The sequence below is a fragment of the Trachypithecus francoisi genome, unplaced genomic scaffold (assembly GCF_009764315.1).
Source record: "Trachypithecus francoisi isolate TF-2019V2 unplaced genomic scaffold, Tfra_2.0 Lachesis_group21, whole genome shotgun sequence".
Lineage (NCBI taxonomy): Eukaryota > Metazoa > Chordata > Mammalia > Primates > Cercopithecidae > Trachypithecus > Trachypithecus francoisi.
The window spans coordinates 1,829,265-1,855,321 of record NW_022681467.1 but is presented as its reverse complement, the minus strand read 5'-3'; the positions used below and the strand labels follow the sequence as shown (position 1 = coordinate 1,855,321).

Genomic DNA, 26,057 nt, shown 5'->3' with positions numbered 1-26,057 from the left:
TGAAAGGATCCCTCCGCCTCCAAAAGACCACAGGGTCGCGGCGCCTGTCAGAGAGGAGTCCTTCCAAGGATTCCGGGTCGCGCAGTCCCCGCTGGACGGCTTTGACCAACATTCTGGGGCGTGTACCTGGACGACTCAACGAGGACTCTGGGGAGTGCAGTCCACCGAAGGGATGCGAAGCGGCGGATCGCCTAGCCACGGGCCGCGCCGAGCATTCTGGGTAGCGTAGTCCCGGCCGCGCTGAGGATTCTGCGTAGCGTAGTCCGGGGCGGCGCCGAGCGGTCCAGATCCTTGGGCGTCAGCGAGCCGTGAGGTGGATAGTCCACCGTCGGTGACCTCACCGCCTCGGTTCGCCGTCAGCCGCCTTGGTGAGCCGCGCTCCTGCTGGTCCCTCTCCCCAGCGCGCCCTTCCTGCGCAGGAAGAAGGGCAGGGAAGGCCTGGGACGCCAGGGCGCTGCTGGGGCCGTAGCGCGCCCTCCTTCAGGCCCGGCGTCTCCCTGTTTTGGGGAGGGGCGGAGACCCAGGCCGCGCCTTGGAGTGGGCTGTGGCGCTGCGGCTCGCCCAGCGCCCCGGGTCTGGGCCTACTCAGTCTGCGTCCCCGGTTGCGTGTAGTGGCGGTTAGGCAGCCTGGATTTCACAGGGGCGCCGAGCAACCCAGGTCTCCGTGTGCCACGGTCTCTGCTTCTCGGGTGGGGACGGGCCAGCGGCCTAGGTAGCTGCCACGGGGGTCGTTTGGCTGGAGGTGGAGGGGGACTCGGCCACAGACTGGGTCCACGGGTTGGGTGGGGATTACAGCCCAGAGACTGATGGACTAGGTCCGACTCGGGTTCCCTCCGACTCTTGATGCTCCAGACTTTGTTGTGGGAGGCGGGACCGGGGAGGACTTCGCCCGCGTGTTTTGGGGAAGGGTCGCTGCTTTGGGTTGGGGGCAGCCCGCCTTGGGACTACCTTCCTTGGATGGGAGGGTAGGCCGGGACCAGATGTCCTGGCATGGGCACTTCTAGACGTGGGTGGGGGCCTCTGCGTGGAGCAGCGTCCGCGGGAGGTGAGGTAGCTGTGGGGACCCAGGTGGCCTCTTCCCTGGAGCCCTGCTAATGACGGCAAAATATATTTAAAGAGGTTTATTCTGAGTCAGTTTGAGTGACTGTGGCCCAGGTTATTCAGTCTCAAGAGGTCCTGAGAACGTGCCCGAGGTGGTCGGTTTGCAGGTTAATTTTATACAATCCAGGGAGACAGGAATTTCAGGTAAAATCATAAATCAGGCTGAGCACTGTGGGAGGTCAGGAGTTGCAAAGCAGCCTGGGCGGCACAGCGAGACACCCTGTCTCTACGTGAAATTAGAAAAATAAAAAATTAGCAGAGCGTGGTGTCCCATGCCTGTGGTCTCAGCTACTTGGGTGGCCCAGTCAGTTGAGTCCCGGAGGTGGAGGCTGTAACCAGCTATGTTGGCTGCACTGCATGCCAGCCTGGGCAACACAGCGAGATCCTGCCTCAGAAAATCATAAATCAATATGAGAAAGATACACATGGGTTCCTCCCAAAAATCCAGTATCTCCAAACGGGTTTACACCTCATGGGGGCACTTAGGTATTCTTTAGTGGACAGTTGGTTGAGAGACTTAAGCTGTTGCCTAGACTGGAATCAGAAGTATGCCAGAGTTAAGGGGATTGCATAGATCAAAGTTCTTGTTATGTAGATGAAGCCTCTTAGTTGGCAGCCCTCAGAATAGATGGTAAATGTATGTTTTCAGTTATTTTTGTTTGTTTGTTTGTTTTTGTTTTTTTGAGAGAGAGTCTTGCTCTGTCGCCCAGGCTAAAGTGCAGTGGTATGATCTCAGCTCACTGCAACTACCACCTCCCTGGTTTGAGCAGTTCTCCTGCCTCAGCCTCCTGTGTAGCTGGGACTACAGGTGCCCACCACCACGCCTGGCTAATTTTTGTATTTTTGGTAGAGATGGGGTTTCACCGTGTTGCTCAGGCTGGTCTTGACCTCCTGACCTCAGGTGATCCACCTGCCTCGGCCTCCCAGAGTGCTGGGATTGCAGGTGTGAGCCACTACGCGTCAAGCTGGCTATCTCTTCCTGACCTAGGAAAGGCTTAGAACACAGGAGGTCTGGCTACATTAGTGGAGATTTGCTACAGATGCACATTTTCCCACTAAAGGCAGCTTTGCGGGGCTATCCATTTCAATATGTTGCACCTGTGGCAGCCACTTGAAAACATGTCAAAGAAGTATATTTTGGGCTAAAATAATTTCCTTCAGCATCTGCTGTCATATGATGCTGTACCAGAGTCAGGTTGGAAAGTGAGCCACATTATATAAGAGTAATATTGTCTGATTAGATTTTATGGTTTCTGGGGCAGGACACCCCAAGCCCCATATATACGCATTTGGGCAAGGGAAAAAAGGTGAGTTTCATCCTCACCAGGTTGGTAGGGCTTCCTTGGTTATTGGAGTGGGAGTAACAGCAACCATTGGGCCTAGCAGTTTTTTTAAATGCCTCTGGGGCCGTGGACTAGACAAATAACTGATTTTAATCATTTCATTATGGAAAAATTGTAAGCAGAACCCTAAGGTAGAGAGACCCATCAGTCAAGATATACCTCATGACCTTGCAAGCCAATCGAGCTTGACCCAGATCCCCTCCTAACCTGTGCAGATTCATTGAGAAATGTCAGAGCCATGCCTACTGGTTAAGACATAACCCTTTACAGTGAGAGTTGAAACCCAGGCTCTATCACTTTCTTGGCTGTGTTGCTTTGAGAAAGGTATTTAAATGTTTTGTGCCTGTTTCCTCATCTGAAATTGGTGGGCAATAGTCACTTCATAGGACAGTTGTGAAGATTGAATGCAGAAAAATTTGTGCCATGCCTGGAACCGTCCCTGGCATATATTAAATTCTCAATGTGTTAAATATTATAATGAATATCAACACTTCCTTATTCTGGAAGCACCGACGGGATAAGCTGTATTTAGTGTAAGCATCATGTCAGGACAGGCTCTGTTGTGATGCCCACACTCAGGATCTGTTCCCAGGAACCTGCCTACAATTGTTTTCTTCTCTGGAAGACTTTGGGTCCTTTTTTTTTTTTTTTTTTTTTTTTACAAGAAGAGGCTCTACCCGGTACTGAGGATTTTCAAGGCCACCTTTGAGGATCACAGAGCTAATTTTAGAACTACTTTAGTCCCCAGCTCCTCTTCCTCCACTCCCACGTTACCCATGAGAGGACTGCCTGCAGGGTAAGGGAGGACAGCCCAACCCCAGGTGGGGACTTCTTATGTATTGCCTTCCTGCAGTGCTTTCTCTGCCCTAAACCATCGTGGGTTTCCTTTACTAATGTCTGACATCTTGTGCCCTACACTGTCCCGTCTGAGGCTCAGAACCTCTCAGCTGGTTCTCCTCATGGGGAACGTTCCCCAGATCTGATGCCCTCATTCAGGGCACTTCCATCATTGTCCCTACGTTTCTTCTCTCAGTGCTTTATTCAGGCTGCTGCATTCATGGTGCAGACCAGGTCTTGTAAAACATTATTCAGTCAGCATGTGCTGAGCCATTGTCCTGTCCCAGGGATAGGGCTTTATAGTCATTGCCATATTCATCTCTTCAACCAATGTGGAAGTTAGGAATTGGAATCCCCATTTCACAGACTAAGAAATACTGTGTTAATCAGTTGAAATAATTTTCACGTCTGGGCATGGTGGCTCACACCTGTAATCCCAGCACTTTGGGAGGCCAAGGTTGGCAGGTCACCCGAGGTCAGGAGTTCGAGACCTGCCTGGCCAACATGGTGAAACCTCGTCTCTATTAAAAATACAGAAATTAGCCAGGCATGGTGGCTCACGCCTGTAATCCCAACTACTCTGGAGCCTGAAGCAAGAGAATTGCTTGAATCCAGGAGATGGCGGTTACAGTGAGCAGAGAACATGCCACTGCACTACATCCTGGGGGACAGTGAGACTCTGTCTCAAAAAATAATAATTTTTACTTTATGTAACATCTGGGATCAAGTGGACTGGGTTGTGGAGCAAGCTGGGATTTTGGGGGTTTCTGTTAAGAATTAGGTTCACTGAGGTATAATTGAGACAAAGTTTCTCACATTTTAAGTTCTAGTTAATGAGTTTTAAGAAATGTATATAGTGAAGTCTTGATCATCAGATCAACATATGAACATTTTTCATCCCCAAAAATGTAGGAGCTGTTTTTTTTATCTTAGGAGAATTTTAATGAAATGTACGTGGAGGAGCTAAATGTTTCAAATTTGCCTTATGTTCATATCTAATTTATTGGTAACTAATTTAAACCACTTTCTTCTGGCTCTCAGTTTCTGTTCCTACAGGATATTAAGTCCCACAGATGTTAACAGATGGCAGGAGTGAGACCAGTTTGCAGTATTCTCCACTCACACCGTGGAAATGAAAGTTTTCTCTATTTTTCCTCTCCAAATTATCTTGGAAGGGATATTCAATTTTTTTCAAATTTACAATGAAAAATATTGAAGAAGGAACTAAAGTAGAGAGAATATATAACAAATCTCTCTGTTCCCTACTTGCACCTTAACACTTTGCTCTTCTTATTTCATCCAACCCCCTCCCCACCCCACGCTTTCTGTTTTCAGGCTAGAGCATCTTGAAGCCAATCCAAGACACCATTTTATCTGTAAATTTACTGCAGCTGCTTCTCTGAGGACTATTTTTGTTGTTATTGTTTTGCTTTTTAACATAACTAGAGTACCAGAATCACACTCAACAAAATTAGCAATTTATTAATTTCACCCATTACCCAGTTTATGCGGAAATTGTCCAGGTCTCAAAAATTTCTCCTCACAATTCAGATTTCACACTCAGGTTCATTAAGATGGGAAGCATGAGAGAAGAAACATCTAGAAACCAGCTCAGTAGTGCCCCCTGTCTGTTTTACTTCTGTCTTTGTGATCTAGGTAAAGGAAGTTTCCCTACCTTGGCAAACTTCCCATCTGCTTGCTTAGGTGCTGAGGCTTGTTCATTCTTTCCTTGTCACGGCTTTTTCCTCCACTTCCTCCTTCTGCCTGCCAGGCTCATCTCCTAATTCTACTTCTCCACTGTCTTTTGCCTCTCTGCCCATGAGGACAAATAATGATCACACCACTTACCTAATTGCCTGGCCCTAGTTCTGGTCCCAACTATAATCAGAAATGTGGATTCTGGAATGGCAATGAGGAGCTATGTGGACTAGATCTCCAGCAAAACACCATAACTGGTAATTTAGAAAACCAAAAACAACCATGTAAACTACACAGAATTTGTCTTAAGACCACTCAGGAATTTAGAGAAACATTTATTCAGAAAAATCAACTGAGCCTTTCTGAGAACAGTGAGAGTCTGTAACATTTGACACACAAACTGCTACCCTCCCTACCCCCATTTTGGTCCACTCTGAGAGAAACTCCACTATGGGCTGTGAAAATGACAAGATGGAACCCTGTCCCTCTCCAGTTCTCAGTCTATGGTGACAGTTTTTCCCTGAGAGAGGCATGATGCCACTATTCTTAACTTCTCTCCCCCTGCCATTCCTGTGTTCCTGAAGCTGGTTTCATGTAAGCGTAGTTGAGAAGTGTGGGTGGGGACCTCCTTGAATTTATTCTTGGAGTTTGTTGAGTGTGCTGGCCTTGTAGATTCATGTCTGTCTTCAAATTTTGAAGTGTTGGCCATTATTTCTTCAGTGATCTATCAGCATCTTCTCCTAGACACCCATATATATGTCCAGTTAATGGTGCCTTATAAGTCTCTTGGCTCTGTTTACTTTATGTCATTGTTTTTTCTTCCTACTTCTCTGTCTCTGTAATTTCTTCTCCGTATGTTTACTGATTATTTCTTTTGCCTGCTCATCTGCTGTTAAACCCCTCTACTGAATTTTTCACTTACTGTGTTTTCAGGTCCTGAATTTTCGTTTGCTTCCTTTTTGTAATCTCTGTTGATACTTTGTTCATATATTTTTTCTTGATTTCCTTTTCTCTATATGTGTTTACATGAGTTTTTGAGAATATTTTAGACAGTCTAAAATCTGTCTAGTATGCCTGAAGCTTATGTTTCTCCAGGGAAGGTTTCCATCACTTTATTTTCTTCCACTATTGGTCCATGTTTTCTGAGTTGTTGTTGTTGTTGTTGTTAGAAATTAGGCATTGTGGAAAAAAACAACCTCCTTTTCCAATTTTTGCAGACTGACTCTTTTCCAGGGAGGATTTTTGCTATTACCTTGGCATTGGTTCTAAGCTTTGGGATCAGTCTGAGGAGAAGGTTTAAGATTTTCTCAGGCCTTTTTGGACCATGGATCTTACCTTTGCTTGTGGCTTTTTCCATTTTCTCATAGGCAACTGCTTTTAAATATTTATTTGTCCCAAGAGTCTCTCCTCTGGGCCTTTGATGGTCTGTTGTATGTCTCTACCCATCATATCTTGCCCCAGGCATCTGCTCTTCAGTCTGTCTGCATCTTTGCCAAGCATGATCCAGTGCTTTTCCTCCCTAAGGTGTGAGATCCTCAAAACAGAGAGAGCAGTCCATCAGGCAGCCTCCAACAGCTTAGAACCTTGTAAGAAAGGTCTACTGTGCTTTCTCAGGTTTGAGGGAAGGAAGTGGAAACTGGGATGCTGCTTTAGAAGCTCTGTTGTATTCTGCACATGTAATTTTTTGCCCCAGGGATCTATAGGCAAGTTCACCATGAGATTTTTCCATTAGGCAGCACTTGGACAGGATAGAACACTGGGAATAAAGAGTATTGGGATGCAAATATGACTGTCTCCTGTTTTGTTTTTGTTGTTGTTGTTGTTTTGTTTTCTTGAGACTGTGTCTTGCTCTGTTGCCCAGGCTGGAGTGAAGTAGCATGATCAAGGCTCATTGCAGCCTCAATCTCTTGGGCTCAAGCCAGGAGTAGCTAGGACTACAGGCACGTGCCACCACACATAGCTAATATTTATATTTTTTGTAGAGACAAGCCTTTGCCATGTTGCCCAGGCTGGTCTCGAACTCCTGGGATCAAGCGATCCATATGCATCAGCCTCCCAAAGTGCTGGGATTACAGGAAAGCCACTGTGCCCAGCCAACTGCCTCCTGTTTCTAATGTGGCTTTTTCTTGATTGGGCAGTTTATTGAATGCTGGGGACTTTTGAGTATTTTCAAATGAAGTTTGCTCCTATAAGATTATTTTAGGCAATTTTTTGGTAAGCATAGAATTAGCAATATGATTAATGCTTTTTCTGTAAACTAGTATTATGAAAAATCTCAAATGGGTAGCAAAATGGGGAGAATGGTAATATGAATCCCCATGTTGCCTTCATCCAGATTCGATAATTTTAAAACCAGAGATAGTTTTGTTAGATTTATCCCTTCCCCGTTTATGTGCCTAAGTATTTTAAACAAATCCAGATGTCTTGTTATTTTACCCATATATATTTGATGTCTGAGAGGATTTTTAATCAATGTTGAGGTGTAACTTGGGTACATAAGAAGCACTGCTTTTAACTGTATACTTCAATGAGTTTTGACACAGGTCACTTATCACCTCAATCAAGATACAGAACATTTCAACAGAGTTCTCATGTGCCCTTACATGTAATCACTCTAGAGGAAAATAGTCAAGAATTCTCACCAAAATATGGACAAGTAGTATCCAGCAATACATGAAAAGCATGATATATTCTAGCCAAATAGAGTTTGTTCCTAAAAAACCAACGATAGGGTGAACATAGAGTAAGCTACCTGTGGAGATATTTAACTTTTTTTTTTTTTTTTTTGAGACGGAGTCTTGCTCTGTCCCCAGGCTGGCGTGCAGTGGCGCGATCTCTACTCACTGCAAGCTCCGCCTCCCGGGTTCACACCATTCTGCCCCAGGCTCCCGAGTAGCTGGGTCTACAGGCACCTGCCACCATGCCCGCTAATTTTTTTTTTTTTTCTTTGAGACCGAGTCTCTGTTGCCCAGGCTGGAGTGCAGTGGCGCAATCTCTGCTGACTGCAAGCTCCGCCTCCCGGGTTGACGCCATTCTCCTGCCTTAGCCTCCTGAGTAGCTGGGACTAAAGGCGCCGGCCACCACTCCCGGCTATTTTTTGTAATTTTTTTTTTTTTTTTTTTTGAGACAGTCTCGCTCTGTCACCCAGGCTGCAGTGCAGTGGCGTGATCTCCGCTCACTGCAAGCTCCGCTTGCTCCCGGCTTCACGCCATTCTCCTGCCTCAGCCTCCCTAGAAGCTGGGACTACAGGCGCCCGCCACCTCGCCCAGCTAATTTTTTTGTATTTTTAGTAGGGGGGGGGTTTCGCCGTGTTAGCCAGGATGGTCAGGATGGTGACCTCGTGATCCACCCGCCTCCACCTCCCAAAGTTCTAGGATTACAGGCGTGAGCCACCGACCGCACGGAGCCCGGCGGAGATATTTAACCTTTTATCAGGAAGGAAAGGAAAGGAAAGGCAGCTTCTTGCATGAATCAGCTTTCAGCTTAATTTTTTTCTTTCGGCAGAGTGGTTTGGGTTCCCACGTTTTTATTTTCCTTTCACTGCTTTCAGGGAGCAAAAGAGAAAAACCTACATGACTATCTTAATGCAGAAAAATATTTGATTACATTTGACAGCTATTCAGGGTAAAAATTCTCAGCAGATGAGGAATAGAATTTCCCTTAATAAAACAAAGGTTATGTGTGACAGCCTGGCTGCAATCATCATATTTAATGGTGAAGTATGGTCACACTAAGATCAGGAACAAGCATTAATGTTGATTCTTATCACTCTTTAGCATTATCCTAGAATATCTAGCTAATCTGTTAAGGTATTAAAAAGGAGGCCGGGTGCGGTGGCTCAAGCCTGTAATCCCAGCACTTTGGGAGGCCGAGACGGGCGGATCACGAGGTCAGGAGATCGAGACCATCCTGGCTAACACGGTGAAACCCCGTCTCTACTAAAAAAATACAAAAAATTAGCCGGGGGGGATGGCGGGCGCCTGTAGTCCCAGCTACTCGGGAGGCTGAGGCGAGAGAATGGCGTAAACCCGGGAGGCGAAGCTTGCAGTGAGCTGAGATCCAGCCACTGCACTCCAGCCTGGGCGACAGAGCGAGACTCCGTCTCAAAAAAAAAAAAAAAAAAAGGAATAAAAGGCATAAACGTTGAAATAGAACAAGAAAAACTTTTTATTCACGGAAGATGTGAGTGTGTACATGGAAGAATCTGTAGTTAAACAACTAGATACTAGTAACACACAGTTTAGGAACTTCAGAAAATAAGGTCAGTATTTTTAAAGAGCACTTGTATTTCTGTAACCTAGCAGCAGTTAAAAAATGAAATACGGCCGGGCGCGGTGCCTCAAGCCTGTAATCCTAGCACTTTGGGAGGCCGAGACGGGCGGATCACAAGGTCAGGAGATCGAGACCATCCTGGCTAACACGGTGAAACCCCGTCTCTACTAAAAAATACAAAAAACTAGCTGGGCGAGGTGGCGGGCGCCTGTAGTCCCAGCTGCTCGGGAGGCTGAGGCAGGAGAATGGCTTAAACCCAGGAGGCGGAGGTTGCAGTGAGCCAAGATCTGGCCACTGCACTCCAGTCTGGGCGACAGAGTGAGACTCCGTCTCAAAAAAAAAAAAAAAAAAAAAATACATATTTATACTACCACCAAAAACAAAATGTTTAAACTTCTAAGACTGAATGTACGAGAATATCTTTGTGACTTTGGAATAGGTAAAGATAGCATAGATGAGACATGCAAGAATGTAAACTATTTAAGTGTACAGAAATAACAAAAATACATGTTTTAAATCGCCTTTCAACTGCCGTCAGAAGAAGAAATTTCACTGCTTTTCTTCTCTAACTACGTGTAAACCAAAAAGTATCAGAGTCAAGTACCAATTTAGATTTTTTAAATTATTATTATTATACTTTAAGTTCTAGGGTACATGTGCACAATGTGCAGGTTTGTTACATATGTATACGTGTGCCATGTTGGTGTGCTGCACCCTTCAACTCGTCAGCACCCATCAACTCGTCATTTACATCAGGTATAACTCCCAACGCAATCCCTCGCCCCTCCCCATGATAGGCACCGGTGTGTGATGTTCCCCTTCCAGAGTCCAAGTGATCTCATTGTTCAGTTCCCACCTATGAGTGAGAACATGCGGTGTTTGGTTTTCTGTTCTTGCGATAGTTTGCTGAGAATGATGGTTTCCAGCTGCATCCATGTCCCTACAAAGGACACAAACTCATCCTTTTTATGGCTGCATAGTATTCCATGGTGTATATGTGCCACATTTTCTTAATCTAGTCTGTCACTGATGGACATTTGGGTGATTCCAAGTCTTTGTTATTGTGAATAGTGCCGCAATAAACATACATTTGCATGTGTCTTTATAGCAGCATGATTTATAATCCTTTGGGTATATACCCAGTAATGGGATGGCTGGGTCATATGGTACTTCTAGATCCTTGAGGAATCGCCATACTGTTTTCCATAATGGTTGAACCAGTTTACAATCCCACCAACAGTGTAAAAGTGTTCCTATTTCTCCACATCCTCTCCAGCACCTGTTGTTTCCTGACTTTTTAGTGATTGCCATTCTAACTGGTGTGAGATGGTATCTCATTGTGGTTTTGATTTGCATTTCTCTGATGGCCAGTGATGACAAGCATTTTTTCATGTGTCTGTTGGCTGTATGCATGTCTTCTTTTGAGAAATGTCTGTTCATATCCCTTGCCCACTTTTTGATGGGGTTGTTTTTTTCTTGTAAATTTGTTTGAGTTCTTTGTAGGTTCTGGATATTAGCACTTTGACAGATGACTAGATTGCAAGAATTTTCTCCCATTCTGTAGGTTGCCTGTTCACTCTGATGGTAGTTTCTTTTGCTGTGCAGAAGCTCTTTAGTTTAATTAGATCCCATTTGTCAATTTTGGCTTTTGTTGCCATTGCTTTTGGTGTTTTAGACATGAAGTCCTTGCCCATGCCTATGTCCTGAATGGTACTACCTAGGTTTTTTTCTAGGGTTTTTATGGTATTAGGTCTAACATTTAAGTCTCTAATCCATCTTGAATTAATTTCGTATAAGGAGTAAGGAAAGGATCCAGTTTCAGCTTTCTACTTATGGCTAGCCAATTTTCCCAGCACCATTTATTAAATAGGGAATCCTTTCCCCATTTCTTGTTTTTCTCAGGTTTGTCAAAGATCAGATGGCTGTAGATGTGTGGTATTATTTCTGAGGACTCTGTTCTGTTCCATTGGTCTATATCTCTGTTTTGCTACCAGTACCATGCTGTTTTGGTTACTGTAGCCTTTTAGTATAGTTTGAAGTCAGGTAGCGTGATGCCTCCTGCTTTGTTCTTTTGACTTAGGATTGTCTTGGCAATGCGGGCTCTTTTTTGGTTCCATATGAACTTTAAAGCAGTTTTTTCCAATTCTGTGAAGAAAGTCATTGGTAGCTTAATGGGGATGGCATTGAATCTATAAATTACCTTGGGCAGTATGGCCATTTTCATGATATTGATTCTTCCTATCCATGAGCATGGTATGTTCTTCCATTTGTTGTGTCCTCTTTTATTTCACTGAGCAGTGGTTTGTAGTTCTCCTTGAAGAGGTCTTTTACATCCCTTGTAAGTTGGATTCCTAGGTATTTTATTCTCTTCGAAGCAATTGTGAATGGAAGTTCATTCATGATTTGGCTCTCTGTTTGTCTGTTACTGATGTATAAGAATGCTTGTGATTTTTGCACATTAGTTTTGTATCCTGAGACTTTGCTTATCAGTTTAAGGAGCATTTAAGAAGTTGCTTATCAGTTTAAGGAGATTTTGGGCTGAGATGATGGGGTTTTCTAAATATACAATCATGTCATCTGCAAACAGGGACAATTTGACTTCTTGTATTCCTAACTGAATACCCTTGATTTATTTCTCTTGCCTGATTGCCCTAGCCAGAACTTCCAACACTATGTTGAATAGGAGTGGTGAGAGAGGGCATCCCTGTCTTGTGCCAGTTTTCAAAGGGAATGCTTCCAGTTTTTGCCCATTCAGTATGATATTGGCTGTGCGTTTGTCATAAATAGCTCTTATTATTTTGAGATATGTTCCATCAATACCGAATTTATTGAGAGTTTTTAGCATGAAGGGCTGTTGTATTTTGTCAGAGGCCTTTTCTGCATCTATTGAGATAATCATGTGGTTTTTGTCTTTGGTTCTGTTTATATGTTGGATTACATTTATTGATTTGCGTATGTTGAACCAGCCTTGCATCTCAGGGATGAAGCCCACTTGATTACGGTGGATAAGCTTTTTGATGTGCGAATACATGTTTATTTTGCCAAGGTTGAGCACATATCCCAGAGAGAGGTCAGTGGCTTTCCCCAAAGATGAGTTTGAGAGCTTCATTGTTTAAAAGGGAAAAGTAGGCTGGAGGGGAAAGAGGGAGGGTGTGGTAATCCACCTGTGGCAAGAGAAAAGGAGCAGGTAGGAGAATAGTCAGTTATGTATTCATCTCACACTCAGTAAATCAGCACTTTACGTAAGATAAGGTGTGCATAGAGTAGCTACTATGGAGATACTTAACCTTTTATCTGTAGCTTTCTCCTTTGGAACAAAAGAAAAGGCAGCTTCTTACATGTTTTCCTTTTGGCATAGTGGACTGGGGTCCCTAGTTTTATTTTCCTTTCATAACACCATAGTATTTGTTCACTTCTTCTGTCTCAAAGTTGCTGGCCAGTGGATGTATGCTGTGTTCATCATAATCACCACATGATAGCATCTTTGTTCCTTCACATTTCCCTTTTTTCACCCCTGTATGTCTGTTTTTACTTTTACTTTTTTTTTTTATCAAAACATTCACTTAAAAGTATAGTGAATACTCTAATGAAATCATTGTACCCACCACTTTAATTTACAATTCTTTCCTGTATTTCTACTGGAATTATTTTCCAAAAATTCAGAGAAAATAGTACAATGAACCCTGTACACATTATTCAGTTCTAAAAATTATCAAGTGTGGCCAATAATGCTCAATTGACTTTTGAGGGTGAGAAGGGGTGTTTAAGCACATCCAGACATTTTCCACTCGTGAAGGTTCCGAAAGTTTGTATACAAGGAAGGGCTCATGCTTTTAAAACCCAAAATACTTTTATAACAAAATTAATATTTGATCATCTGATATCCAATTAGTGTTCAGATTTCACTGGGTGCTAAAACTCCTTACGTATTCTTTGTTGCAATCAGGATCCAAATTGCATTGGATCACTCATTGCCTTAGATTGACCATGTGTCTGAGGACTTTTATTCCTGAAGGCTCACACTCCCCATGCTATTAATTTGTTAAAGGCTTTGGTGTTGTACAGTACTTAATAACTGCCAATGCCATCTGCCTGTGGCCTTCTCAAGTTTGTCTGCCCCTGTGATTATCCTGACTTTAAACCCAGGGAGACAGAGGCTAGAAGAGGCAGACAGCTTTTGTGTGTTCTGTCCAATGCAAAGAACACCTGCAAGTCTGAGCCCTAATCTTAAACTCAAGACCTCATCTGCAGGTGTTGCACATCCTTTTAGCCCCTCAGTGATGTAAGCAACAAATCTCACCCAGCTCCTGGGACACAGGGTCTTCACTCCCAGATGAGCTTGTCCTGGATTTGCAGGGAGCCTGGCTCCCTAGACCTTTTGGCCAGATCCCCACAGGGGGATTGTGCAGATGTGCTCTCCCCAGATCCCCAGTTGGTATTGGAATCAGGCCAGTGTCACATGTGGGGAGGGCAGCTGCACCCAGCCACCCTCTGACTTCTCTCCTCCCACAGATCAGCCATCTGCAAGCTTCCCTTCTACATGGAGAGGAGGAAGACAGTCATGGGACCCCAGGGAGCCAGGAGACAGGTGAGACTTCCCAGAACTGTCCTTCTTGCTGTCACAGGATGGGCCTGTTTCCTTCACTGGCCCTAGCAGTCACATTGTTAGCACAGGACCAAGGCCAGCACCGCTCCTGGGGAGTGATCTGTCTTTCCTGGCGTCCTCCAGCAGGTGACTGGCCTGTGGGTGTCACTTATCAAGTAGTGATCTGTGTACAACACCCAGGGAGCATTTACAGCCAAAGACAGGAATCTCCACACTCAGGTGTCCAGTGATGATGTTGGGTTGGTGTCAATGAAGGGTAGGGCAGAGAGGGAGGTCACAAAGGCCTCCAGTGGGAGGGGCTCCCTGGGCAGTTGCGAGAGATGTGGCAAGTACAGGAGATGGGGGAGAGGCGGAAGTGTGCTCAGTCTCAGGCTGCCACTGGGCAGACTGCTCGACTGCAGGGAGGGTTTTAGCAGTCAACGTTCTCACAGATGGCTGGTGGATGAATCCAGGTCCTAGGAGAAGCAGATCCCAAGATGCAATGAGATGGGCTGGGCTCATGTTAGAGGAAAGGCCTGCAAGAGAGAAAAGGGGATGACTGCAGCCTCATCAGACTCCAGTGAGGAGAGGGGGATAAAATTGCATGGAAGTGTCAGAGACCAAGTACAGCCTCAGGAGGCTCAGCCAGGCCAGCAGTCTTCAGGCCATAGTGGGCCATCAGAGGAGCGCCTGGATCGGAAGGGGCTTGCCTTGATGTCCTTAAAATGCATGGCCACTGCCTGGAACAGCTGTGAGAAGCATGGCCTAGATGTCGGTGCAGGAGTGGACTGTGGTCCCTTAGGCTCCCAACTCAGAAGTCTGCCAGGTGCTGGCTTGGGGTGGCCACAGCTGATTTTCTGTGTGTTCTAGTGGAGGTGCAGAGTCACACAGGGGACCTGAATATATCTGGTTTGGCAGACAGCATGTTGGATGGTTAGATGGGCTTTCAGCATTACCAAACTGGGAGATTGCACCTACAGCCCTGGATCAGCTACGTCTCTGAGGAGCAGTCACTGCCCTGTGCTGAGCCTGCATTGTCAATTGCCCACAGATGCCCAAGCTCACCAGGGTCCTCACGGTTTGACAGTGTAGGATTGCCACCTCCCATAGCTCTGCCACTTCCTGCAGACTCCTCACAGCGTGGCCTAAACTGCTAAGATAGCTCCCACCTACCTCCCTCATTGACCCCGTCATCTGATTATTCCTAAAGACTGCTGGCTACCTCTGACCCTCCTGAGGACAGAGGCCTGGATGCCAGCCTGAAGAGCCAAACTTGGTCTTTAAGCTGTCTGGGGTTTTCTTGGTTTTTCTTTTGGGTTTTTTGGGGGGATGGTGGTCAGGGTCTCACTGTTGCCCAGGCTGAGTACAGTGGCACAATAATAGCTCACTGCAGCCTTGACCTCCCAGGCTCAAACAGTGCTCACACTTCAGCCTCCCAACTAGCTGGGACTACAGGCACATGCCACCATGCTCAACTAATTTTTTATTTTTGTGTGTGTGGAGTTGGGGTCTTGCTATTTTGCCCAGGTTGGTCTCAAACTCCTGGATGCAAGCAATCCTGCATCGGCCTCCCAAAGTGCTGAGATTATAGGCATGAGCCAGCACGCCCAGCCTGCCTGGATTTTGAGGATCTTTACAGTAGGTGTGACATGATAGATCAGTGCTGGGGGAAATAGGGATTGACAGTTAAGGGTCAAAGGAGAGGCTTTCTGACTCATGAGTCTAGTAGTCTGATGAGCTTCAGGAATTGATTATTTATGAGACAGAGTCTTGCTCTGTCGCCCAGGCTGGAGTGCTGTGGCACAACCTCAGCTCATTGTAACCTCCTCCCAGGTTCAAGCAATTCTCCTGCCTCAGCCTCCCAAGCACCTGAGATTACAGCCATGCACCACCACACCTGGCTAATTTTTATATTTTTAGTAGAGACAGGGTTTCACCGTGTTGGCCAGGCTGGTCTCAAACTCCTGACCTCAAGTCATCCGCCTGCCTCAGCCTCTCAGAGTGCTGGGATTACAGGCACAAGCCACCGTGCCTGGCCACAAATGGAATTTAAATTCATCAGGCACCTACAGAGATGCCAAACTGGTCACGTGCGTTGTTGCAGAACAGATGTACTGTGAGAAGGGCTCTTTCAAAAGTGCTCCATCCACTAATTCAGATGTGCTCAGACTGCCCTATACATCACTGGATTTTTGGTAGAAATCAGATCTAACCTGGATCTGAATTCTGGGATCCTGCAGTGGAGATTTACATGTTCCAGCGCAGGTCCCAAATGATTGGTTGTCATTTTATCAGAAGATCCATGAGAGCTGTGTCTTGCTCATTTAGAAATTCATGGAGTATCTAACTCAGAACATGGCTAAGGGTACCGTAAAACTTTAGTAGTGTGTACTGTTCGTATGTTTGTAGGAAACACTGTTATTTAATTTTTTGAGTTTTCCTCTTCTCCCTGCCTAGGTTTAAAGCTCCACGCAGTTGAAATTCTCTGTGCTTCTAGGAAGCCCCATTAAGACTACCTAGCACCATAAATACTGGGGCCAGGCAGAGACGGAGGTCTTGGAACTCCAGGCACAGGTGGCAGAACCTGGAATCCTCCAACTGCCTGAGTGCAACACTGTCCCTGGTGAGCATGCCTGGGTTTTGTGTTACAGGCTTTCTTGGCATTTGGGGATGTCACTGTGGATTTCACCCAGAAGGAATGGAGGCTGCTGAATTCTGCTCAGAGAGCCCTGTACAGGGAGGTGACACTGGAGAACTACAGCCACCTGGTCTCACTAGGTAAGCGTGGCTTCCCTCGAGCCTAACATTTGACCTGTGGTGCCTCTGATGTTGCCATAGGGTTAGGTTCAGAGACAAGAATGTTGTTTTCTCTGTTCCCCTGAGGAAGGTCTACCTTTGGTAGTTTCATACTGACTGCCACTGGGCACGTGCAGGCCTCTTTCCCCACCCTGCGGCTCCCCCTGGGGGTGCGTACTCTGAGCATGGTAGACAGGGTCCTCCTGAGCCTTCCCCCTCTGAGTCTCCCTCCCTTCCTGCCCTGGGTGGCTCCAGCAAATGGCCCCTGGAGCCTACAACCAGGAGTCACCTCATGGTTTTTTTCCCTGTGAGCAGGAATTCTCCATTCTAAACCAGAACTCATCAGGCGGCTAGAGCAAGGGGAAGCGCCCTGGGGAGAAGAGAGAAGATGCCGGCCAGTCCCCCGTGCAGGTGAGGGAATAGACAGGGCAGACAGAGCACAAGGCACTCAGCCTTTCAGGAGGGAGGAGGCTTCTCTGAGGCCAGGGGACCTGGAAGCTGTTCTGGCCTCCTTGGCTGCTCTTCAGACCACCTGGCCCTGCCTTCCTTTCAGTCCTTGCTGAGTGAGGGGTTCTCTTGGGGCCCCTGGACCCCTTCTCCCAGGAAGCCTCCTTTCCCCCTACTTGCTAGGCTTCTTTCTCCCACTCAGTCTCCTCATTTGTGAGTTTCCTCGTGACTGCCCGACTCCAAGCCTAAGTCTATCGCCCCTTCCTGACACTGTCAGGGTATTCCTATGTTAGCTTCTTTTTTTGTTTTGTTTTGTTTTTTAATTATTTATTTTTCCATATAAGTAAATATAAATTTTTTGACATAATTTGGATCTCATTCTTCTATATACTGATTTTCTTCTTTTTTTTTAAATTTAAGTTCTGGGGTACATGTGCACAACATGCAGGTTTGTTACATAGGTATACATGTGCCATGTTGGTTTGCTACACCCATCAACTCATCATTTACATTAGGTATTTCTCCTAATGCTATCCCTCCCCCTGCCCCCTAACCCCCAACATTCCCCAGTGTATAATGTTCCCATCCCTGTGTCCATGTGTTCTCATGGTTCAACTCCCACTTATGAGTGAGAACATATAGTGTTTGAGTTTTCTCTTCTTGTGTGACTCTGCTGAGAAAGATGGTTTCCAGTTTCATCCATGTTCCTGCAAAGGACATGAACTCATCCTTTTTTATAGCCACATGGTATTCCATGGTATATATATGCCACAGTTTCTTTATCCGGTCTATCATTGATGGGCATTTGGGTTAGTTCCAAGACTTTGCTATTGTGAACAGTGGTGCAGTAAACATACATGTGTATGTGTCTTTATACTAGAATGATTTGTAATCCTTTGGGTATATACCCAGTAATGGGATTGCTGGGTCAAATGATATTTCTAGTTCTAGATCCTTGAGGAATCGCCACACTGTCTTCCACAATGGTTGAACTAATTTACACTCCCCAAAACAGTGTAAAAGTGTTCCTATTTCTCCACATCCTCTCCAGCATCTGTTGTTTCCTGACTTTTTAATGATTGCCATTCTAACTGGCATGAGATGGTATCTCATTATGGTTTTGATTTGCATTTCTCTAATGACCAGTGATGATGAGCATTTTTTTCTAAGTTTGTTGGCTGCATAAATGTCTTCTTTTGAGAAGTGTCTGTTCATATCCTTCGCCCATTTTTTGATGGGGTTTGTTCTTTTCTTGTAAATTTGTTTAAGTTCTATTTTAGCTTCTTAAAACCTCTGTCCGTTATTCTTCTTCAATTCCCATAGCTTTTTTCCTTGTCTTTTAATGTTTTAAGCAGTACTACTGTTGCCAGAGGTCACTTCACCTTCCTCCTTCCCCCATTTCCCCCAGAAGTACTGCCTGAGTGGGGCTGTGGTCTAGAATTGTGCACCCACTTAAGTCCCCGTAGTCACTGCAGTGGTTCATCAGGACTGATGATGATGATGATGATGATGATGATGATTCTTGCCTCTAGGGTGGACTTGTTCTCTCTTGGAGCAGTTTTAGTTCACAGTTAGGCCCTGTGTTCCTCTCTTCTCTTTTCATGCTATTTTACTGGCTTCCCATACTCCTCACAGTGGGACCACAGGAGACTGCTAAAAAGTGATGTTAAGTTTTCTGCTTATAACAATGATAAATTTAGTTTTCTCTGCCTTGTTATGTGTCAGTTTCAGGGTCATCTGTTTCTATTGACCTTTATATCCTATTTAGTGAATGTGTGGACAGATTTCGCCTTACTTAGCTGCAGTTCTCCTCGAGTACTTGGAAGTCTCTTTTATGTCTTGTTTAAGAAACCTGTCCTAGATCAAGTTTATAAAGATACAAAGATTTAAAGATACAAAGTTTTTTCGTTTTTTATTTTTTTGAGATGGAGTTTCACTCTTGTAACCCAGACTGGAGTGCAGTGACGCAATCTTGGCTCCCTGGAACCTCCACCTCCCAGGTTCAAGCAATTCTCCTGTCTTAGCCTTCTGAGTAGCTGGGATTACATGTGCTCACCACCACCCCTGGTTAATTTTTTTTGTATTTTTACTAGAGATGGGTTTCACCATGTTGGCCAGGCTGGTTTTGAACTCCTGACCTCAGGTGATCCACCCACCTCGGCCTCCCAAAGTGCTGGGATTACAGACGTGAGCCACCATGCTTGGCCAATTATATATAAAGACTTTTGTTGTTGTTATTTAACTCTTCTGTGTCTTTATAGATTTTTTTTTAGGGAGGGCAGTTTGAACTATCCACTACTTGAAAAGATGGTTTTTACATCTTCTATATTCATAGTGGATTGTTCTATATCTACTAAGTTTTGTAGGAGTTACTTTATATATTTTAGCCTACTATTAAATACATGCAGGGTTAGAATTATTATAATTTTATTGGCTCACAGGGAATCTTGTGTCCTCTGTACTTTCACCCTCATCTCCCATTCCTGGATTATTTTGAAGCAAATCCTGGTCATCATATTTCATCTGTAAAACATAAGTTACTATATTATAATCTATTTCATTTAATATTAATATTAGTTTCTAAGATATTTTTGATGACTGTAACGCTCATTTAACTTTCCTTATTTCATGGCATGTATATTTTGAGTTTACATCCTATAATACTTTCTTTCCTCCAGCATTTTTTTGTGAAGCAAATGTTGAACAATTATATTTTGGTGGATACTAAAAAGTTGAAAGGCTTATAGAATGAACACTTGTCAATCTACCACCTACAGTCAGCATTTAGCTTTGTGCTCCATATTCTTTATCACTTAGTTATCCAGCTGTACATTGCTCTCTCCATCCATAAGTCCATCTTCCTTTTGATGCTCTTTAATATTGCAGACATCATTATCCTTTACTGATAAACACTTCAGCGTGCATGTCAATAAGTAGTATTATAATGTTTCTTTGTGGTTCTTCTTAGGAGTTATATAAGATGCATAAATCTTAAGTGTAACATTCAGTGAGCTTTGACATATGCATAACTTTATGTAATCTGGACCCTATGACAACACATAACAATTACTCTCACCCCAGAAGTGCTCTTATGCCTTTTTCCAGTCATTTCATGCTCCTACATCCACCAGAGAAAATCACTATTCAGATTTTGTTCAATATGCCTTAATTTCACCTATCTTAGAACTTCTTATAAGTGGAATTACATAGTATACTCTCTGTCAGAAAATTAGCAGGTTGATTTTTTTTTTTTTATGGTTATTGCTGTTGACTTTGTCCTATTTTTCCAAAAAAAAGCAGGTTCATACAGACTATGGAGTTCTTTCCCATTCCTTGCTTCCCACCACCCATAAAAAATGTGGGGGCATCCACTGAGAAATTTGGAGCTGGTCTGAGTTTTCATGGGCATGAGGTCTCTGCTTTTGGATTTATGATCGGTGCCACTCCCTCAGTTTGCATAGGTGGGAAGAGACTCCTTTCTTAGTCATCTCAAATATCATAGAAATGACAAAATATCATAGACTGGGAGGCTTAAACAACAGACATTTATTTCTTACAGTTTTAGAATCTGGGAATTCCAAGATGAAGGTGCTGGCACCTTTGCTTCATTGTGAGGGTTCCCATCCTGGCTTGCAGGCTGCCACCTTCTTGCTGTGTCCTCTCATGGGCTCACCCCATGATCTCAACTAAACCTGTTTATCTCCCAACAACTCCACCTCCAAATACCATCACATTGGAGGTTAAGGTATCAACATATGAATTTGGGGGGGGGATGCTAACGTTCAGTCCATTATCAACTCCCTTCTCTCGCCCCCATATTAATTGCTTGCTGATTTGTCTGTCAGTTAATTAAAATAAAAGGCTTCTTGTCTACCACTGACTTCTGAAAGTGTGAATGTTTAATGTAATGGGAGTACATGTTAGGATTTTATTTAACTCATAAGTGAGGTTACTGGCAGAATGACAAAGCTGGTTCAGTGCAGGTATGAGAAGGTGGGGTGTATGTGGGTAGTGCCAAAATAACACCATTGTAAGTTACCCTGTAACTTTACAGACTCAGCAAACTTAACTCTCATTATCTGAGTGATCAGAAAAATTAGAACTTATACAGATGATGTAGGAAAGCTCATATAATCATATATCCGACAAGTTTTGGAGTACTTTTCCTGGACAACATGGCGAAATCCCATCTCTACAAAAAATACAGAAATTAGCCAGGCAATGGCACCTGTGGCTTGACTACAGGCAGGCACCTGGAGTCCAGCTATTCGGGAAGTTAAGGTGAGAGGATCGTGTAAGCCTGGGAGGTTGAGGCCGCAGTGAGCCATGATCATGCCACTGCACTCCAGCCTGGGCAAGAGAGTGAGACCCTGTCTCAAAAAAACAAAAGTTTTTTATCATAATGGGATTTTGAAATGTATCAAATCCTTTTCTGTATCTGTTGAGATGATCATATGTCTTTCGGTCCTTCACTCTGTTGATGTGATGTATCACAAGTATTGATTTGTGTATGTTGAATCATGATTGCATACCTGGGATAAATCTCATTTGGTCATGGTGTATTAGCTTTTCTGTGTTATTGGATTGGGTTTGCTAGTATTTTGTTGAGGATTTTTCCATTTAGCGTCATCAGGGATATTGGCCTGTAGTTCTCTGTTTTTGCTGTGTTCTTGTCTGGTTTTGGTATCAGGATAATGCTGGTCTTGTAGAATGAGTTAGGAAGAATTCCTCCCCGCCCCGCTTCAATTTTTTGGAATAGTTTGAGAAGAATTGATGTTTGTTGTTCTTTATGAGTTTACTAGAATTAAGCAGTAAAGCAATTGGGTCCTAGGTTTTTCTTTGATAGACGACTTTTCATTACCGATTCAGTCTCATTGTTGGTCTGTTCTCCAGGAATATATGCAGAACATGTCCTGCGGCCCAAGAATCTTGGACTTGCACATCAGAGACAACAGCAACTACAATTTTCTGATCAAAGCTTCCAGAGTGACACAGCTGAAGGTCAAGAGAAAGAAAAAAGCTCTAAGCCCATGGCATTTTCCAGCCCACCCCTAAGACATGCAGTAAGCTCAAGGAGGAGGAACAGTGTAGTGGAAATAGAGTCTAGTCAAAGCCAGAGGGAAAATCCTATAGAAATAGACAAAGTATTGAAAGGAATAGAAAATTCAAGATGGGGAGCATTTAGGTGTGCAGGGCGTGGGCAAGACTTCAGCCAGAAGACGATAGTAATCATACACAAAAAAGCACATTCCAGGCAGAAACTTTTTACCTGCAGGGAGTGTCACCAGGGCTTTAGAAATGAGTCAGCATTGCTCTTGCACCAGAAGACACACACAGGAGAGAAGTCCTATGTATGCAGTGAGTGTGGGCGAGGCTTCAGCCTCAAGGCAAATCTCCTCAGACACCAGAGGACACACTCAGGAGAGAAGCCTTTTCTGTGCAAGGTGTGTGGACGAGGCTACACCAGTAAGTCATACCTCACTGTGCATGAGAGAACACACACAGGAGAGAAGCCGTATGAATGCCAGGAGTGTGGGCGAAGGTTTAATGATAAGTCCTCATACAACAAGCACTTGAAGGCACATTCAGGGGAGAAGCCTTTTGTGTGCAAGGAGTGTGGGCGAGGCTATACTAATAAGTCATACTTCGTTGTGCACAAGAGAATACACTCAGGAGAGAAGCCTTACAGATGCCAGGAGTGTGGTCGAGGCTTTAGCAATAAGTCACACCTCATCACACACCAGAGGACACACTCAGGGGAGAAGCCCTTCGCGTGCAGGCAGTGTGAGCAAAGTTTTAGCGTGAAAGGAAGTCTCCTCAGACACCAGAGAACACACTCAGGGGAGAAGCCTTTTGTGTGCAAGGATTGTGAGCGAAGCTTTAGCCAAAAGTCAACTCTCGTCTACCACCAGAGAACACACTCAGGGGAGAAACCTTTCGTTTGTAGAGAATGTGGGCAAGGGTTTATTCAGAAGTCAACCCTCGTGAAACATCAGATCACACACTCAGAGGAGAAGCCTTTTGTGTGCAAGGACTGTGGGCGAGGCTTTATCCAAAAGTCAACCTTCACTTTACACCAGAGGACACATTCAGAGGAGAAGCCTTATGGATGTCGGGAGTGTGGGCGAAGGTTTCGGGATAAGTCCTCGTATAACAAGCACCTGAGGGCACACTTGGGAGAGAAACGTTTTTTCTGCAGGGATTGTGGGCGAGGCTTTACCTTGAAGCCAAATCTCACCATACATCAGAGGACACACTCAGGAGAGAAACCCTTCATGTGCAAGCAGTGTGAGAAAAGTTTTAGTTTGAAGGCAAATCTTCTTAGACATCAGTGGACACACTCAGGGGAAAGGCCATTTAATTGCAAGGATTGCGGGCGAGGCTTCATCCTAAAGTCGACTCTCCTCTTCCACCAGAAGACACACTCGGGGGAGAAGCCTTTCATCTGTAGTGAATGTGGGCAAGGATTTATCTGGAAGTCAAACCTTGTGAAACACCAGCTTGCACATTCTGGCAAGCAGCCTTTTGTATGCAAGGAGTGTGGGCGAGGCTTCAACTGGAAGGGAAATCTCCTCACACACCAGAGGACACACTCAGGGGAGAAGCCCTTCGTGTGTAATGTGTGTGGGCAAGGCTTCAGCTGGAAGAGAAGTCTCACCAGACACCACTGGCGGATACACTCAAAGGAGAAGCCTTTTGTGTGCCAGGAGTGTAAGCGAGGCTATACCAGTAAGTCAGACCTCACTGTGCATGAAAGAATACACACAGGAGAGAGGCCTTATGAATGCCAAGAGTGTGGACGAAAGTTTAGCAATAAGTCATACTACAGTAAGCACTTAAAGAGACACTTACGTGAGAAGGGTTTTTGTACAGGGAGTGTGGGTGAGGCTTCATCTTGAAGTCATATCTCACCAGCCATCAGAGGACACACACAGGAGAGTGACTTTGCTTTGTTACAAGCTTTAGTTGAGGCTGCATAACTTGTTTGTGAAGATATAACAAAGGCAGACAGAATCCAGAGGGCCACAGAGAACCTGAATTCAACCCATGTGTCCCCAAGAGATTCGGAGAAAAGAGGTCAATGTTTAAGGAACAGAGATGCCAGTTGAGGGGAGGGCATTATCTGGGCTATTGGGGAAATATGGTCTCTTTCCTACTGAGCACATATTCTTGTATTTGTGCCAGGCTGTGCTTTCTAAGCACTGCTCTTAGCCAGTGACTGCAGAGCAGTGATACCAAGGGAGGTCTGTTACTGACAATCTCCCCAACCTCCTTGGACTGCAAGCAATCTAGGACACCTCCACCAAACCTCTTCTTGCACTTTCCTTCCCTCTGGCTGCCCTCCCAGCCTTCCTTGGTTTGAATGTTTTGTCCGCTCCCTAATTTATGTTGAAACGCTACATAAACTGTTTACTGTTGAAACAGTGTGACAGTATTAAGAGGTGGGACCTTTGGGAAGTGATTAAGTCAAGTCATGAAAATAGAGCTTTTGTGAATGGGATCAGGTGCCCTTATGAAAAGGCTTGATAGAGGGAGTCTGTCCTGTGGCCCTTCTATTTTCTGCTGTGTGAGGACACAATGCTCCTCCCTTCCAAAAGATGCAGCATGAAGGCATCATCTTAGAAACAGACATGAGCCCTCAACAGACAATTGAACCTACTGATATTTTCATGTTGAACTTCACAGCCTCCAGAACTCTGGGGAAATAAAGTCCTCTTTATACATTTCCTAGCCAGTGGTATTTTGTTATAACAGCTCAAATAGACTAACTGCTCCCCCTCATCATTCTCTCACAATCATATCTTGAAATAAAATCTCTGTACATGCAGTCCCATCTTCGTCTTTGCAGAGAACGCCTTCCAACACGCTGATACCAAGAACACTCTGACAAAACAGGTGGTAAAATGGGGATCTGGGGACCACTCACCTGCCTGGCAGGAGTAAAGCAGGTTGGCTAGTGGGGCACAGGTAGGTGGTTAGCTGCAAAATATTTCACAGGTGATTTCCTGAGAAAATGCTTCAATGATAGAGAATGCTGTGGCAGGTGTGATGATGCAGGCCTTGGAAAATGTAGGGAAAGTGCCTACAAAGAGCAGAGTAGACTGATTATCGCTGATCTGCATTACCACCTGCAGAAGGACCTTGAGAAATTGAAGACTTCATTCAGCCATTAGCAAACAGTGAATGGTTAAGTAAACCAGGATTCCTTGGTGAGTGTTTACAAGGCCTTTATCTTCTTGGATAGAAGGCAGAATCATTGCCCAAATATGTGGGCTGAAGGCCTTGTAGTTACAGTGGCAAAGCTCTACAGATGTTGGAATGCTTAGCCAATGCATGTCTATTTTGTAGAGGTCAGACCCTTTGTGAGGAAAATCTGGGATCCTGAAAAATGATACAGGAACATCTCCATGGATGCTCAAGATTGCCTCTGCCATGCTCCCAGCCACAGACCATCTGTGTAGAAATGGCCCATCCTTCCTTATGAATAGCATTTCCACCATTCATTACCACAGAACCTTCACAATTAAGGCCAGCTTAATGCACATGTGCCCTACATAGCTGTACACAACCCCTGTCCAGCACAGGGAAGATACATGCAATATGCCTATCCTTTTGTAAATGGTATTTGTGATGCTTGCCCTTCAACTTCCATAACTTTCCTCATACTCATTTTGAGTTTCACTGCACATTGTGGGTTCACCAGAATTCTGTGCTTCTCTTCCATATTAAACACATTTACATCTGAGTAATCAGGGACACTGACAGCCCCAAGAGACACCACTGTCCATTTGGACCCAGAATTTGATTTGAATTCAGAAGACAACATCTTAGCATAAACAGCCAAGGAACCTGGTCAACGCATTTCCTGCTCAAGTTCCTTTTGAGCAGGAAAATGATCACACAGATGGGATTCGAAACGTAAGGTAACTCATAGCTACTTTTTCCCTGTTTCGTACTCAACATGAAGTTAGTGCACT

At 44.7% G+C, this 26,057-nt stretch overlaps 1 protein-coding gene and 1 long non-coding RNA gene across 4 annotated transcripts; one reads left to right on the top strand and one right to left on the bottom strand.

The window, feature by feature from the left end:
• The first annotated feature begins 214 nt into the window (after window positions 1-214).
• On the top strand, window positions 215-25,825 carry ZNF337 (zinc finger protein 337). Of its 3 annotated transcripts, none has more exons than XM_033185420.1 (5): window positions 223-368; window positions 13,764-13,839; window positions 16,488-16,614; window positions 16,948-17,043; window positions 21,973-25,825. In XM_033185420.1, the coding sequence occupies exons 2-5, from the start codon at window positions 13,792-13,794 to the stop codon at window positions 23,976-23,978; spliced, it is 2,277 nt and encodes a 758-aa protein (XP_033041311.1). In that variant the 5' UTR covers window positions 223-368; window positions 13,764-13,791; the 3' UTR covers window positions 23,979-25,825. The 3 variants fall into 3 exon arrangements, with proteins under 3 accessions (XP_033041313.1, XP_033041311.1, XP_033041312.1); XM_033185421.1 differs by lacking the exon at window positions 223-368 and adding an exon at window positions 380-712; XM_033185422.1 differs by lacking the exon at window positions 16,948-17,043 and having other exon boundaries at window positions 215-368; window positions 21,973-24,907.
• LOC117068356 lies at window positions 20,606-25,142 on the bottom strand. Its single transcript, XR_004431086.1, has 2 exons — window positions 25,007-25,142; window positions 20,606-22,074 (listed from the first exon to the last, which is right to left on the bottom strand). It is a non-coding gene; the product is annotated as an uncharacterized LOC117068356 (long non-coding RNA).
• Window positions 25,826-26,057: the final 232 nt, after the last annotated feature.

What these genes read in the sequence shown, in the direction of transcription:
- ZNF337 (XM_033185420.1), top strand. Translation starts at nt 13,792, where the DNA reads ATGGAGAGGAGGAAGACAGTCATGGGACCCCAGGGAGCCAGGAGACAG. An exon ending in CCCAGGGAGCCAGGAGACAG is followed by an intron (nt 13,840 to 16,487) that starts GTGAGACTTCCC and finishes TTTGTGTTACAG; the next exon opens with GCTTTCTTGGCATTTGGGGA. An exon ending in CAGCCACCTGGTCTCACTAG is followed by an intron (nt 16,615 to 16,947) that starts GTAAGCGTGGCT and finishes CCCTGTGAGCAG; the next exon opens with GAATTCTCCATTCTAAACCA.